The 18714-nt window shown below is 36.3% G+C and overlaps 1 protein-coding gene across 8 annotated transcripts in view; it reads right to left on the bottom strand.

The window, feature by feature from the left end:
• Positions 1-18714, bottom strand: part of LOC121375923 (microtubule-actin cross-linking factor 1, isoforms 1/2/3/5-like) — a 208270-nt gene that overhangs the window by 111409 nt on the left and 78147 nt on the right. For all 8 annotated transcript variants that reach the window (XM_041503644.1, XM_041503641.1, XM_041503639.1 and 5 more), the window contains 4 exons: positions 4039-4205; positions 2428-2543; positions 1603-1709; positions 827-946 (listed from right to left, as the gene is read on the bottom strand). In XM_041503644.1, the coding sequence (XP_041359578.1) occupies positions 827-946; positions 1603-1709; positions 2428-2543; positions 4039-4205 (510 nt within the window). The remainder of the gene's footprint in view (positions 1-826; positions 947-1602; positions 1710-2427; positions 2544-4038; positions 4206-18714) is intronic.

The following is an 18714-nucleotide window of genomic DNA, read 5'->3' on the forward strand; positions in this document are numbered from 1 at the left end:
AGTTACCTATAGACAGGTAACACCGACTGTTAGTGATATCTTTATTTCTACGATTCGCCTAGTTACCTATAGACAGGTAACACCGACTGTTAGTGATACCTTTATTTCTACGATTCGCCTAGTTACCTATATACAAGATAACACTGACTGTTAGTGATATCTTTATTTCTACGATTCGCCTAGTTACCTATAGACAGATAACTCTGACTGTTAGTGATATCTTTATTTCTACGATTCGCCTAGTTACCTATAGACAAGATAACACTGACTGTTAGTGATATCTTTATTTCTACGATTCGCCTAGTTACCTATAGACAGGTAACACCGACTGTTAGTGATACCTTTATTTCTACGATTCGCCTAGTTACCTATAGACAAGATAACACTGACTGTTAGTGATATCTTTATTTCTACGATTCGCCTAGTTACCTATAGACAGGTAACACCGACTGTTAGTGATACCTTTATTTCTACGATTCGCCTAGTTACCTATAGACAAGATAACACTGACTGTTAGTGATACCTTTATTTCTACGATTCGCCTAGTTACCTATAGACAAGATAACACCGACTGTTAGTGATACCTTTATTTCTATGATTCGCCTAGTTACCTATAGACAAGATAACACCGACTGTTAGTGATACCTTTATTTCTATGATTCGCCTAGTTACCTATAGACAGGTAACACTGACTGTTAGTGATATCTTTATTTCTACGATTCGCCTAGTTACCTATAGACAGGTAAAACTGACTGTTAGTGATATCTTTATTTCTACGATTCGCCTAGTTACCTATAGACAAGATAACACTGACTGTTAGTGATACCTTTATTTCTATGAGTGTGGAGGGAAAGTCTCGCTGTTCCAGCATGCCGATGGTCGACATTAACCAGGACAGGAGAGAAGACGCCAAGTCCTGGTACTCTTCTGTCTTCAGTTGTCGCTCCTGAAACGTGCAAAGTGTAGAGTTCTGTTATCTGTCTTAGTGTAAAACAGAAAATACAATCTATCCTCTCAGAATAAATCACATGGTTATTATAGGTCTACTGATCATTTATGGATAAGAAACCAATGACATTTTGTTATAAATTCCAAAATAAATAAATATATTATTCACCTTTAAAAAAGTATTTTCCAAACAGCATTTTGCATTGCATTAAAAAAAAAAATTAAATCCCACAAACACTTAATTCCACATTTAATGGACTCAAGTCAAACCTCACGACTTTAGCAAAGTCTTCAGATGTTAACTGCATGCTATTTGTATGGGTGAGACTTTACAGCTTCATAAACATTAGACAATGGCCTGGACAATTTATATTTTGTTGCCATGACAAAAAATCAGAGTCTTGAGTCTAGACTCTAATGGTTTTAAAAGCATAAAGGCTGATCACATTTACAATCGGCAACCATAGTTACGTTTGATATGGTTAGCTGCTTCATAAATTGATATACTGTTGAAACATTTTTTAATATGGTACGTTTTTGTATTAAAGCCATAAATGCATAATTATACCCACAATTGTTACCTACACCAGTATTTGAAATGACTACTGACAATGCTGTAGAGAAAAGTGGGGAATGTGTTGCTAAGGTTCTTACATTATCTCTGAGTGATTGCTCTACAGTGGGGACTTCGGGAAAGACATCGTACAGAGAAGACACGTAGGTGATCACAGATCGCTCATCGGGCTGTTGCACATCAATATCTGATAGGACAAAACAAAACAAGTCACAATGACGTAAAACAGCGATTACAGTTGAAAACTGATCGGTTGGGATCTATTGATGTAATGATCGATTATAAAAATCTGTAATCGATTGTTTAGGAAAATGTTAAATGTAATTACTCTTCCAGTTTAGATGATGGAATTGAGGTAAATATGAATAAGTTGGGGTTGGTATGTGTTTTCATGTACATAAAAAAAAAAAAAAAAAAGTTATTAAAGGTAAAATTAACCTTTTGTAGGGCGAACATGACAATAGGTGTATAATTCAAATCCTTTTTATGTTCATATAATTTCAACCGATTGTGTAATCAAAAGTTGATCGGCTGGTGCAGACTGATTATAATCGATAATTGATGACGAAATTCCAACCGATTCGCAACACTGTTGTTACTGGTTAGTCAACCAATTCGCACACACATCTCTCTCACTAGCCATTAACAGATCGGGAAAACAACACGTTTCCTTTTTCAACTGTCGTTTCAAAGATTTTCTTGTCATCTTAGCATCTCCATTGATGGACAAACATGTAGTTAAGATAAGATTATGCACAATGACCTTGAACTAAAAACAGCAGACTAATTTCATTTTCACTAATGAGTAGGACTATTTCATATCAGTTTGAGACTTAATAAAGTGATTGTAAGATGTTTTAGAATTATTATGGCTTCTCATCTCTAAAACAAAGAGCTGTGCTCACCCTCAGGGTCAAGCAATCGCGTGACTCCAAACTCTCGCTCGTACAGTCTGAAAGCCGTCTCTAGGTTCTGTTTGTTGCTGCTCTGTTTGGCTTGTCGGACGTCTACGAGGTCGGGTCTGGAACAAGAACAGGTTTATCAAATACACTGAAATCAAGTCTTCTCATAGCAAGTCAATTCAAGATAGTCATGCTGTGAGATCAAATTGTCTGGAACAAAATGGTTAGAAAATGGGGTTTCTAACAAAGATGTGCAATTGCTAATAAAATATGTGTTTTTTCTTATGTGAATGTGTGCATGTGTGCATGTTGTGGTTTTTGACAGGTATTGGAAATGTTTCAACTAATGTGGCTTGGTGGTTCCCAAGTCAGGCATAGGCTTTGAAACAGACAGGGTTCCTTTGCAGCACAATAAACCAGCAATTATTGCCAATAACAGATTTAATATTAAAGTTTGTTTTCTTTAACAACGCCACCCTAGCATATTGATTAATTAATCATCAGCTATTGGAACTCAAACAGTTAGTCATTCCTACACATAAAGTCTTCAGAGGAAACTTGCTACATTTTTCCTTTAGTAGCAAGGGATCTTTTATATGCACTTTGCTACAGGCAAGACAACACATACCATGGCATTTGATATAATGGTTATGGGGCAATGAATGACATGGAGAAAACCCCAATGGGTTTGCTGAGGAGGTTCAATCTTATGACCTGAGCACCTTCCTGCAATGAACGGAGTATTTTAAAATTTTAATATCTATTTCACTTGCTGTACCTTCATAAATATCTGCTTTTCACTTTCAACAAAAGAACACTGTGTAGCCATTTCATTTCTATAGTACAGGTTTTCTTTCAAATGTTGGATTGTCAATACACCTATTGGGGTTCTAAACCATGCTTTGTCATTCTCCAAGAAATGACACTTCTGTTTTTCTTTTTATTCTTTGTTCAAAGCAAAATACAAAGAACAAGTGATACTGATGTCTCCCATTTATCAACACAATATAATATTAATAATTAATTATGTTTTGTTCTGCATTAAAACATTACATTGTGATCTAGTCTCCATTATCTTAATGTGATATACTGTCAAAAAGACAAATCAATGTGCTGTGCGAAGTGAAGTGTAGATGTATACAACTAATATTATTTGTATGTGATGCCCAATTGTTTTTTGTTTTTCAAATAGGGTCTCTTTTTATCCCATCTGAAATACAACGTCCATTGCAAACTTGTGTAATTATTATTAGACCCAATGCTGTACATAATGGCCTCTATAAATTAGTTCTATCTTCAGACATTTTAAAATCTATATTGTGAAGAAAAGTATTTCATGGCAAAAAAAAGAAGAAGCTAAATCTGTAGCAAGCTGAAGAATGACATCCCTGCTTAATGTGTTTCGAATACAGGGAAGCGATACCGATTAAAAACACAAACACTTAAGTAATCTGTAACAAGATGTGAAGACCATCGTTCTTAAATGAAGTTCTTTTTTCACTATTTCAGATCACATCCAGTACTTTGTGAGAAAAATATTTTATGCCAATTTCTGTTTTTAAAGTGCTAAAATAAAACTAAAACTGTGAAACTGTCACTATGTTAGGCTATTACCTGTGTCGATGTGCAATGGCAAGGAATGCTTTTCCGTCCCTCCAGCTACTGGAGAAATCCTTGATGTGTACCCCGGGAAATCCCTCCACGGTGCGCCGGCTCCACAACAGTAGTGCATCACGGGCGGTAATGTGTTCAGGCTGGCCCGGGACAACCACATCAGACACCTGGAAAACAGACAAAAACTATGCAATAATATGAACCAAACTGTAAAATATGATGAACCAAACTGTAAAATATGATGAACCAACATGTAAAATACTACAAACAAAACTCTCAAATACTGTGAACTAAACTGAAATATAATGTACCAAACTAATACACTACAAAAAGACCCAATACTATGGACCAATGATTAAAATACAATTTACTAAACTGTAATTTGTTAAATACTTCAAACAAAACTAAAATAATATAAACCAAACTGTAAAATACAATGAACCAAACTCTATAAACCTACAATCAAAACTCTAAAATACTATGAACCAAACTGCAAATTTTAATATGAAACAAAATGTAAAACAGCTATCATATAAAGATAAAATGTAATAAACCAAACTGTAAAATATAATCAGACCATCTTGTACAAAATAACTGACAAAACTACAAGATAATCAGACTAAACTGTAAAACATAATGGACTATTTGTCTAAGTAACTAAAATGTACAATTTGACAAACTAAAATACAATAGACTTAACTGTACAATATATTGGGCAAAACTGCACAATGTCCAAAAATACAAAGTGGAAAAAAGAATGAAACCAAATGTAACTGATAGAACAGCACTACATGAGAGCTGCCAGGTAAAATGTAAACAACATCAGTAAAAATACAACAGACAGAATGATGAAATGAAAAGGACAGACAGTAAGTAGAATGACATGTCCTCTAAAACCGATAAACCAGCAATCTGTGGAAACTATTTTTAATGCATTTGTAAGCAAGAAAAATTAATTACTATTTGTGACATCTCAGCACAAACAAAATCTTTAAGAATAAACTTTATTTATGTTAACTAAACATACAGAGAAAACATAAACTTACATTTATTCATTCATTTCAACTTATTTTCGTGCTTATATCCAATTAAGGTTCAAGCACGCTGTCCTGGGCACACACCTCAGCTATCTTGGCTGTCTGTCCAGGACAGTTCGTTAGTTGTTAGTTGGTTAGTGGTTAGTGAGAGAGAAGAGGATGTAGTGGCCTTACACCTACCCATTGAGCCCTTAAGAACTCGCTCTGGGTTGGAGCCGGTACCGGGCTGCGAACCCTGTACCTACCAGCCTGTAGTCCGATGGCTTAACCACTACGCCACCGAAGCCGGTATAAACTTACATCTATTTTGTTTTCATAAAATGTTTTATCTGTTTTTAAGGTAAATACTAACTGAAGATTTATGTAATTTGTATTACATGTATTACAATGCAAAACTCAAGATTATTATGAACATGCTATATTAAAGTTCTTAATGCTGAGTTGGTATCTACAGCATATATCATGTATAGCACCAGCAGCAGGTAAACACTGGGGGATGGCTGGGGGGAGTGGGCACAGCAGGGGTGAATGTTTGATTCCTTTGTTTTTATTTAGTTTAATAATAAAAAATATTATTTACTATCTATGTTTGGAATCAGAGCTCCCCTGTTCTACCATACATATATGTATATCAATGGCTTCCAATGAGAATAACATCAAAGAAAATATATATCACAAATTATTCTAGCCTGGCTGCTCTATTATAATGCCAAGCTTGTAAAGCATGCAGTGTACAAGATAAAACGACCAGTCTTTCCGACACCAAACAAGTCTCATTTCTTTGGGAATGTATTTTGTAGACATAATGGTCTCTGGACAAACAGGCTGCTATGTGAAAAACTACTATCTAAACATCACCACACGTTGCACGACATCCACGCTATGTGACGTGAACACCGATGAACTTTAATTGTCAAAGCCATGGTATTTAACAAGCCATGATAATTTATGGCAAGGATTTATATTATGGGGGGCTCACCACAACCAACCAATGTGTTCACCTCCACCCCAGTAGCACAACCTATCCACCTATATCTCTGCAGTGTTGTAAATCATGCACTTAGTTTTTGTCACCGTAAGGCATCTACACTTCAGACGACCATGTGGCATTTAAAAACAGGACAATGACTTAAAGCAAAGGCTTGGGATAGGCATCCATCAATGATTTTTAAAACAGAAATTTTTTTACAAAGGTAGCTAAATAAAAACAAAGGAAATATAAATGCAAACATAAAATCAAGCAAAATCTAGGGTTTACTAATATTATATCATACAGTCATACACATATTGGCGGGACTTAAAAAGGCCTTTAAAAACAAATGCAGGTATTTAACAATAGTAAATGGTATGTAGTTACATGCATGTTACAAGACAAAAACAGGCTCTGTCAATTTGGCCCATTTTGTTCTACATTTGACCATCGGAGGCAAAAACAAATTACAAGAATATGCTATTGCACTTTTAAAAAACTTTTTAAAAATAGTAAAACCTGCTGTAGCAGGCAACTAACACAGCCTTTCCTAGTCATTATTCAGAAATATGTATCATACAAATTCACCTAGATGTTTTGTTAACACAGTATATGCAGACTCTTTGTTATAAACATGTAATAATAGAGCAACTTGGGTGTAATGTTAAAAAATGTTTATATGTGCTTTCCCAGCAATAAAACTGCTGCACAGCCTAATCCTTCCAACTAGCTGCAAGGTTTCTTTTATATGTGCTTTCCCAGTGATAAAACAGCTGCACAGCCTAATCCTTCCAACTAGCAGCAAGGGTCTTTTATATGTGCTTTCCCAGCAATAAAACAGCCACACAGCCTAATTCTTACAACTAGCTGCAAGGGTCTTTTATATGTGCTTCCCCCCAGCAATAAAACAGCCACACAGCCTAATTCTTACAACTAGCAGCAAGGGTCTTTTATATGTGCTTTCCCAGCAATAAAACAGCCACACAGCCTAATTCTTACAACTAGCTGCAAGGGTCTTTTATACATGTATTCCCAGTGATTTAAAACAGCACATGCAGCAGCTGTTTGAACAGGAAATAATAAAATCTAAAGGGGTCCAGTTAGGTAGGACCTCTCAGTGTCTCCATCAACGATGAGAGGTCAGTCATACATGCCATTCCTTCTATCTGATTTTATCCCATGAAATGTGGGAACTAAACAAATGTTTAAATGAATGTGTATAAAACGAAGATTAAGATACTTAATAAAAAGGTATTTTTATTTAAACTGTGACTATTTAGTGTCTAATATAAGATTGACTGTCGAAAGAGGAATCCCAAATACCGAAAACCAAAGAGATCTTTGTATGCACTTTACAACAGACATACAACAGACTTTGTTGGTTCAGTCATTGGACACTGGTTGAAAAGGGAAGCCCTACCCTGTCCAGAGTTCATCAAAGTTAAAGTCTATTTTGTTTAACAGTACCACTAGAACACATCGATTTATTAATCATCAGCTATTGGATGTCAAACGTTTGGTACAGCATTTGTAAAACAGTCTTAGAGAAAACACACTACATTTTTCCACTAGCAACAAGGTATCTGTATATGCACTTTTCCACAGACAGGACAGCACAAACCACGGCTTGATATACCAGTTAAGGGGTGAAAATTCAAGGGGATTCAATCCTATGACGAAAGGAGATCGCTCTATCGACTGAGCTAGATGCAGCCTCCAACAATACATGGGTTATTAGCATCAACAGATCTGGACATAACTATTACAGGTCATTTCAGTACTATTATCAACTATTATGACTAATGTTTTGAACTTTTGTTAATAATGAGTGGTTTTGTTTGAAATGTACTGACAACAAATGGGAAACAAGTGTGTAGCTGAAGACGGCTATGTCAGTGTGACAGACAGAATGTCAACAACAGGAAACAATGTGGCTAATGAGAAGCACAAACAATCAGTTTGTCTCACAAACTCACTCGCCAGACACAGACATTCACAAGTCATTCAGTTAAAAAAAGAGAGGACATTTTAGACAAGGGTTAGAGAGATGTATTGAGTGGCACCAATTTTAGACAAGGGTTAGAGAGATGTATTGAGTGGCACCAATTTTAGACAAGGGTTAGAGATGTATTGAGTGGCACCAATTTTAGACAAAGGGTTAGAGAGATGTATTGAGTGGCACCAATTTTAGACAAAGGGTTAGAGAGATGTATTGAGTGGCACCAATTTTAGACACGGGTTAGAGATGTATTGAGTGAAATCAATTTTAGACAAGGGTTAGAGAGATGTATTGAGTGGCACCAATTTTAGACAAGGGTTAGAGATGTATTGAGTGGCACCAATTTTAGACAAAGGGTTAGAGAGATGTATTGAGTGGCACCAATTTTAGACAAAGGGTTAGAGAGATGTATTGAGTGGCACCAATTTTAGACAAGGGTTAGAGATGTATTGAGTGGCACCAATTTTAGACAAGGGTTAGAGAGATGTATTGAGTGGCACCAATTTTAGACAAGGGTTAGAGAGATGTATTGAGTGGCACCAATTTTAGACAAAGGGTTAGAGAGATGTATTGAGTGGCACCAATTTTAGACAAGGGTTAGAAAGATGTATTGAGTGGCACCAAGTTTTTTAACAGTAATGAGAACTGTAACATATTTTTGGTTCCTGTATTATACTTTCGGTCAAATATGACCTAACTTTACTCATGCAAAAATACGACCCATTTTAAGTGATAAAATACTCTTTATTGCTGATCTGTGCAATACGACACATAACGACCTAATTTAGATTCATAACCACACCGATTGAGTGTATTAAACATGTAGCTTGCACCATGAAATAAACATGTAAATTTAAAACCCCAAAATAAATAAGAACCACAAGAAATTATATAAAATGTTATATGTATATAATAAAGACAGGTTTTTATATATTACATTCATTTCATTTCATTTCAACTTATTTTCGTGCTTATATCCAATTAAGGTTCAAGCACGCTGTCCTGGGCACACACCTCAGCTATCTGGGATGTCTGTCCAGACAGTGGGTTAGTTGTTAGTTGGTTAGTCGTTAGTGAGAGAGAAGAGGGTGTAGTGGCCTGACACCTACCCATTGAGCCCTTAAGAACTCGCTCTGGGTTGGAGCCGGTACCGGGCTGCGAACCCTGTACCTACCAGCCTGTAGTCCGATGGCTTAACCACTGCGCCACCGAGGCCGGTTATATATTACAGGTATTTCTTATTACTTCTCCATTAATTAAAAATATGCCCCCCCCCCCCCCCCCCCCCATATTGTTTTAATCAGACCGAGAATGTATTACCTCTGGTTTCTTCTTTTTCTTTTTCTTCCTTAGACACCTAAACATGTTGTAAAATTCTTTGTTTTTTTTCCCCTCCTAACACACGTAATCAGTGGTCAGTGTGTTCCAACTGTAGTCCTCAGGCATTCCCAGCATCTACACCCCTTGTACAAACAAGTGGAGTTTGATCAAACCATGCTCTTAGACACTTTTAGAATTCCAAGGTGAGATGCAGATGTTCGCTGTCACAAATAACGACTTAAGCCCGAGAATATCTCACAAGAACGCCACCATACAACACATCAAGGTGTAAATATCCACCGGTCACAGGTACAAAACATTTACTTCATGACCTAATTAAGGTGAGTACAGGTGATCAAACAATTCCACTGTATTCCAGGAAGCCGGGTGGATACAGAATATAAACAATACACCAGCAGATGCTGAGCAGGAATATTATGTCAATAAATAATAAAATATCCACTAAGGCGAACAAAAGTGCTTCAGTGAAGCAAGTCCTGATAAGGTCATTATACAGGTGACTGTGTCCTCAAGTGTGGGTGAGACCATTCGCGCTGTTATCAAGTATTATGCTTAACAAGCTGGGTATGAGCAGTGTAGCCGAGGTAGATCAAATGATCGCGTCAATAAATTACCCTATTGTGTTCTCAGTGATTCTAAACGGTCAGAGACGGAACTGGGTGGGAAGCTACATAAAACTGTGGAGAGCACACACTGTCTGAATATTGTCAGGCTTTCCGGCTTTGTGTGTATTGGTGGACAGCAGACTAGCTGGAGTCTCCAACCATTTGAGAATTACCATACACCAAATGATAGTGGGAAGTGTGTCAATCATATATGTATCAAAATTACACTGAATGCATGGATACCTCACCAGCATGGTCACTTGGTGAACATTAGATCTACATGTATGTAGTGCTGATAAGCTGTAAGATGTGAATGTCACCATGTTTTACACAAATCAGAAGTTACAACCACAACTATGTATAGCAGTCATTCAAGGAACCTATAAAATGTGGCCTGATCAACAGGTGACCTTTACACATGATCAGGGAATCTGTATATGTATATATAAATATATATATTGGAGATTCCTATACAAGGCAATATTCATAATTGCTTTAACATTTGACCATGCAGTGTGTTTATGGGACAGGGATGGGTCAAGCAGGCATTGAATTTTGGAAAACAGATGTTTTAAGATTCTGCCTGAATCATAAAATGATGTAATACAGATATTTTAAGAATCAAGCTCATAATCTTATGCATTCGACCCAAAATCTAGGATTTGCGATAGCATGGAATGGTGTTAAATTTGCAGTGTGGGGGTGGGTGCTAAATGGTTATTATTTTCTTAGCTGTTTTATGGAAGAATTAAGATGTCGCTAAGTGGCAGAGTGCTCATTTTAGATGCTACTGCCATAGGATCAACTCCTCTTGGGAGGACGCACTCTTTTTAATTTCCCCTAAGCCTTCCAATCATTATTCTATTACTGGTAGATGAGACCATAATTTGTGCCATCCTATCTGTAGGAAAAGTCTAAGTTTTGTTATATAAATGTTCATTTGTTGTTTCTGTTTAGTCTTTTTCCTTGAAGTCCTTACCACAAACTTACTTCAGTCCTTACTACAACCTTACTTCAGTCCTTACCACAAACTTACTTCAGTCCTTACCACAAACTTACTTCAGTCCTTACCACAACCTTACTTCAGTCCTTACCACAAACTTACTTCAGTCCTTACCACAAACTTACTTCAGTCCTTACCACAAACTTACTTCAGTCCTTACTTCAGTCCTTACCACAAACTTACTTCAGTCCTTACCACAAACTTACTTCAGTCCTTACTTCAGTCCTTACCACAACCTTACTTCAGTCCTTACCACAAACTTACTTCAGTCCTTACCACAAACTTACTTCAGTCCTTACTTCAGTCCTTACCACAACCTTACTTCAGTCCTTACCACAACCTTATTTCATTGGTGTTGGGGGTGGGATGTAGCCCAGTGGTAAAGCACTTGCTTGATGTGCGGTCTGTCTGGGATCGGTCCCCATCGGTCCCCGTCGGACCCATTGAGCTATTTCTTGTCCCAGCCAGTGCACCACAACTGGTATATCATAGGTCATGTTATGCACTATCCTGTCTGTGGGATGGTGCATATAAAAGATACATAGCTACCAACAGAAAAATGTACTGGGTTTCCTCTCTAAGACTATATGTCAAAATTATCAAATGTTTGACATCCAATAGCTGATGATTAATAAATCAATGTGCTCTAGTGGTGTCGTTAAACAAAGCAAACTTTAACTTCATTGGCATTGCTTTAATGTTCACCCATTTATGTCTCCTGTGATGAATGTATGAACTCTTGGAATATCTAAGGGAATCTTTCAGAGAAATGCAACAGAGGCCGTCAACAAAGCACTTTTACCTAAAACAGACAATCATCAAGTTCCACAAAGAGCAAAAAAACAGACTTTACAGACAATCTCAACAGAAAAACCCTGAACATCAAGGGGTTTCTTCTCTCTATAGAGACCACTGAGAGATCGATGTATGTTTCAAGTTCTTGAATTAAAGATGTTCAACTGATTTGTTGAAATAATATGTTCTTTTTTTCCTTCAAATACTCGCATGTCTACTTTTTGAAAACATTTTCAGTGAATAAAATTATTGTCGCAAAAATTACCCTTTTCTTTTGGTTTTCAAAACTGAAATGCCTGAAATTATTTGTATTAATTGTTGGATGTCACCATCTTCCTTGTTCACTACCATATCTTATATGTGGCACTGTAACCAACACAAAGATATTTTTGATTGTGAGAAAATGTTGAAGATGTCACATTTTAGTTCATCAGCAACCATTGCATTATGTTTTAGAAACAGCTATATTTTCCTCTTATTTTTTATGTCTGGCCTCAGTCTGCCAAACAAAACAAATTCAGGTCATCTATTTTTAATGAGTTAACAAAAGCCTTTGTAATAGTCACAAGTGTTACATGTACTAACAGAGTATACATACACTTTCTCTTTTCTTCAAACATTTCTTCATCATGAACATTTCTGTTTTACTTTCATACGTTCTTAAAACCTGGGTTAGTCAAGACTAATACAGAACCCTTTTAATGTACTTTTCCCCACTTTTTATGGAAAACCCCTGAAAAACAACCCCTTCACATTTATATACCATTTTGAGGTGATTTACTTAAGAGAAGTTTGCTTTGTTTAATGACACCACTAGAGAACATTGATTTATTAATCATCGGCTATTGGATGTCAAACATTTAGTCATTTTGACAGAGTTAGAGAGGAACCTGCTACATTTTTCCATTAGTAACAAGGGATCTTTTATATGCACAATCCCACAGACAGGATAGCATATACCACAGCTTTTGATATACCAGTCGTGGTACAGTGGCTGGAACAAGACATAACCCAATGGGCTGCCCACAGACGAGGATGGATCCCACACCGACCATACATCAAGCGAGCGCTTTACCACTGGGTTACATCCCACCCCTTGATTTACTTATGAAGGCATGGTAGAGATTTCACAGATGTTCAGACCGACTGATGCTTTAGTAGGCCAGTGTAACATGACACACGTATCGGGTTCCCACGTCATTCTTGAAGGTGAAAGAGACACTGATCTTAGCAACAGAGGAAATTTTAATACAAAAATTCATACCAGTCTGGTCTGAGCTGTGACTGGTCATATTTGGTTTCAGGTTTGAAATATGAACTGGGTACTATCAGCATACTATCACGGCTATTGTCATAGCTTATCAGCAATAATCTCTAGGTGAAATATCCATGAGGAGTATCTCTGTAATTACACATACATGTATACCATATACCACATATCAAATACCTGGTGCGAATATAAGAATAATATAGTCACTGGGCTGAAAGACATTCTTCAGATAAACAGCATCATGATTTCACGATTTCACAGGTGCAGATCCACAAGATGTTGCAGGGTTGGGTGGTCTCTGTTTATATTAGAGGTGGAGAGAAACAGGTTTTTTTTGTCATGAGTAAGGGCTGACACCATCGACCCCACCCTTAATTTTCCCATTTCAACACATAGGACATAAATTACAGTGTTCGAGATTAAACTTTTGGGGCAGTATCCCAGTTGGATACTAACATTTCAAAATCTGGTATCCCACCTGAGAATTTAGTATTATATGGTATCCCGGTGGGATACGGGGTTCTTGAAGTCTGGTATCCAAAATTAAATTCTGGTTTCCCCGGGATATCGGGATACCATTAATCTCGAACACTGCACAGTGTATAATATGTACTCTAGCAACATAGGCATGAAATTTATTGCTTATATAAAATCCATCATCAAAGTTTTAAAGTTATTATATCATATCTTACAATACCCACAATGCATACAACATTGCCATAACATAAATTAAATATGCAGCCCATGATGCAGGTTTGTAATATGAAGCTCCATGCAAGCTTCTAACACAACGTAAGGCCTAACCACACTGCTCAGACTGTTACATACATCAACAGACTCATGGACATACAGACTGCTATCATACTATATACAGGACCAAAGATAATCATCATTCCACCACAAGGCTCAACAGCTACAGAGGCCTTCGTATCAATGTATACTCATGCATAAAGTTCGGTATAATTATGATAATAACACAGGTGATAATAAACGGCGATAAACCAAATCAGAATGTAACTTGACACTTCAAGGTAGGAGGCATGATTCTATCTTACAGGTGTAGTCAGCCTTGAAATACGTTTTATCATAGTCATTCTCATGAACTACAGTTCTCAACAATAGTGAGAAAGCTTTACTACATTATTGAATGTGGAATGGTTGTTTTTTCTGTTTTCAGTTTTATTTATTAAAGCATGACAAAAGACTCCATTTTTAAGATAAGGTAAATCTAAAATAAGGATGCTATTCATTACATATATTGAAGCTCCTATAAGATAATATTTGCACGTGACTATATGGTGCTGATACAAATCAAAGTGCATACTTGTATAGAATGTTCTTGATTAGGGTATGATTCATCATACTTGTATAGAATGGTCTTGATTAGGGTATGATTCATCATACTTGTATAGAATGGTCTTGATTAGGGTATGATTCATCATACTTGTATAGAATGGTCTTGATTAGGGTATAATTCATCATACTTGTATAGAATGGTCTTGATTAATGGTATGATTTATCATACTTGTATAGAATGTTCTTGATTAGGGTATGATTCATCATACTTGTATAGAATGGTCTTGATTAGGGTATGATTCATTGTGTTTTAAAACAGGAGGCGAAGCACCTAATACTGTGACACCCCTCTAAATGGTTTTTCATGGTCCCTTGTTAAGTATGATTACAGAACAATACTTGGTGCCATGGCTGTCCGGGTTTAGAGGGGTTTAGAGGGGTTTAGAGGGGTTACACTGTATAATTAGTTGGTTATACTAGTATTATATAGGCATGTACCATTGGCTTGTTAAGTATGATTACAGAACAATACTTGGTGCCATGGCTGTCCGGTTTAGAGGGGTTTAGAGGGGTTACACTGTATAATTAGTTGGTTATACTAGTATTATATAGGCATGTACCATTGGCTTGTTAAGTATGATTACAGAACAATACTTGGTGCCATGGTTTAGAGGAGTTTAGAGGGGTTTAGAGGGGTTACACTGTATAATTAGTTGGTTATACTAGTATTATATAGGCATGTACCATTGGCTTGTTTTAACACAAATATTAATTTGTTATCTTTAAAAAAAATTGTTGAGCTGTCTCTATGTACGAACATGTAACTATAGTCTGTCCCATTCTCCAAAATGTTTTTGATAAATAATTTCGGTTTGGTTTGATGTAAGAAGAAAGTAAAACTGTTTTGAAAATGACAACAAAATACTATTTTTGTGTGCTGATAAATAAATAACTTGTAGTAAATTCCAAAGTATGAAAAAAAAAAAGGTGTTCCCTGACAGAATGACTATACATGTAGATTTACACTTCTATCACATTGTTTCACAAATGTAAATATGGAACAAAATAATAATAGGATTTGAAAGTGCAGCATCAATTGCACCGACCAACACAAAGGAATGCTCAAACTTGGCCAATATTTCTAACATTGGTATTGTTTAAACTTGCAGCATGCAAACACAACTTCCCTAAAAACAGCAATATTAAAAAGCTGTTAAGAAAAAAGAAACATTAGCCAAATCTAAGTTATCAAAGGTCACTCAGAGAAAATTACAGTATCACAGAAATGAGCTGAATTATTAATTAGGACTCATGCCAACAATCATAAACAATACAGTTCTTATAAGAAATGCTCAGCAATACAAAATAATCATACCAAAGTGGAACTATGACCAAAACAACACAGACAGAACAAAATGCAGCAATATAATTTAAAGTCATATACATATTTTGTCTGCATGATACATTTTTAAAAATACTTCAATGTTTGAATATTTGAATACGGGTTGATTTGGTTGGGGAGGGGTGGATCTTTTGGACTAATGGTGGTGGATTGGGACCTATGCACTAAAACACTGATATCAAGGAATGATACAGGTTATGTACAGATGATAACGATGATGATGTTGATGACAGAATAATCATACTGATTGTCCATGGAACAATACTGCACCTGTTCTGTGTCCTGGTCGTTTGAAAAAAGGAGAAAGACAAAATTTATTATAAGGATGGTAACAAGGATTAACCAGACTCATAACTGTTAATTCTAACAGCTCAAGTTTATAAAACAAGACATATATTGTGTATGACACTTTCTCATTTAACTAGATTATTAAAACATAAAATAATGTTTCACAATAATAATCAGATATTACAAGTCTCCCCACCAATCAAATCAAACAACCTCCAGATTCGCTTAAGTCAGAAATAAAAGTTATATAGCGCCAATTATAATGGAACGAAAAAGTAAGAAATAAACAACTGTTGACAGGAACAGACTACTAACGCAAGAATACATTTCTTTTGATTTTCATCAAACAATTTATACACATGCTGGTTCTCCACCAACATGCCTTAATATCTGTTAACTATAAAGGATCAGTTACTCTCTAACTGCACCTGTGCACCATTAGCAAGGAGGAATTCACCAAGGAAGACAGCAATACTGTAAACTTGATAAACACATCCCTGTGGGCAACATATGTTATCAGACAGTGATGTTACTCTGACATTACCAGTGTAACTGAGCTGCAGTACGATTGATTTCAATCATTGTACAACGTGGGGCAAAATGAACACCAAACCCTAACTTAAGACTTAAGCTCTAAACACATAGAATTGGCTATTACCCACCCCCATCCCGCATAGATACATACAATGCACGAGTTGCAGAGATGTTGATACAATGTAAACAAATATACTGGAAAATTTGATGAATCATTTATGAACCACACCCTCAAAGGAACTGGAACATACGCCAAACATGATTATCTGCGCATGAAGGGAATATACTACAACACACAAGTACCAGTATATTGTTTAACCAGCAGAGCTCTATGATACAACATTTCCTGATTGTGTGTTCCATGTAATAAAACTGTGAGGGGAAAAAATCACCCAACAAATAAGTTACTCTTTTCAATGTAAAAACAAAGGATCTTTCATGTCACATTCATCCAGACAGAACAATACATACAATGACCTTTAATGTTTAAAATACTAATGACTAAACTAGTTAAACAAGGAGCTCCAACTGATTCTATTGTTATACGGTGTGTTTTGCAATCATGCTGTCAGATTATCTTCTTTTCGAATTTCAATAAATGTATCACTGACATCAATTATGTACTGTGGAAAGAATTCATTAAGTTAAAAATATACAATTTAAAATACTAAATAAAATCATTCAATATTGTTATAGATTTGGCTTTTAGGGCATTTGGGGATTACATTTTTGGTTTTGGTTTTACTTTCTTTTTCATTATGAATAAAGTACATCAGTACAATACAATTTTATCTGCATCTCTGTTAGTTCAGCTGATAAAGGTATTCTACTACAAGTGTAGCTCCGAAGCCTGTCTACCTATAATTTAACGCTGCAGGTTCCTGGCATGTAGCCTTACACCTGATAGAGCTCCACAAATCATATTATTCTCAAACGAATAGTTTAATGCTCTCAACAGTGCTGCAGAAAACAGTGACAGCGAACATGTACATGTACTTGGTTACAAGACATGACATGTCTACTCGGTTACAAGACATGTCACATCTACTCAGCCAGTTACAATACATGTCACATCTACTCAGTTACAATACATGTCACATCTACTCAGCCAGTTACAATACATGTCACATCTACTCAGCCAGTTACAATACATGTCACATCTACTCAGCCAGTTACAATACATGTCACATCTACTCTGCCAGTTACAATACATGCCATATCTACTTAGCCAGTTACAAGACATGGCATATCTACTCAGCCAGTTACAAGACATGGCATATCTATTCAGCCAGTTACGAGACATGACACATCTACTCAGCCAGTTACAAGAAATGACACATCTATTCAGCCAGTTACGAGACATGACACATCTACTCAGCCAGTTACAAGACATGACACATCTATTCAGCCAGTTACGAGACATGACACATCTACTCAGCCAGTTACAAGACATGACACATCTACTCAGTAACAAAACATGACATATCTACTCCGTTACAAAACATGACATATCTACTAAGTTACAAGACATAACACATGTACTCAGTAACAAGACATGACACACCTACTCAATTACAATACATGACATCTACTCAGCCAGTTACAAGACATGACACATCTACTCAGCCAATTACAAGGCATGACTCATCTACTCAACCAGTTACAAGACATGACATATCTACTCAGTAACAAAACATGACACATCTACTCAGCCAGTTACAAGACATGACACATCTACTCAGCCAGTTACAAGACATGACACATCTACTCAGCCAGTTACAAGACATGACACATCTACTCAGCCAGTTACAATACATGACACATCTACTGAGCCAGTTCCAATACATGATACATCTACTCAGCCAGTTACAAGACATGACATATCTACTAAGTTACAAGACATAACACACCTACTCAGTAACAAGACATGACACACCTACTCAATTACAATACATGACATATCTACTCAGCAAATTACAAGACATGACACATCTACTAAGCCAGTTACAAGACATGACACATCTACTCAGCCAGGTACATGGCATGACATGACACATCTACTCAGCCAGTTACAAGACATGACACATCCACTCAGCCAGTTACAAGACATGACATATCTACTCAGCCAGTTACAAG

This window comes from Gigantopelta aegis, chromosome 6 (genome assembly GCF_016097555.1).
Source record: "Gigantopelta aegis isolate Gae_Host chromosome 6, Gae_host_genome, whole genome shotgun sequence".
Taxonomy (NCBI): domain Eukaryota; kingdom Metazoa; phylum Mollusca; class Gastropoda; order Neomphalida; family Peltospiridae; genus Gigantopelta; species Gigantopelta aegis.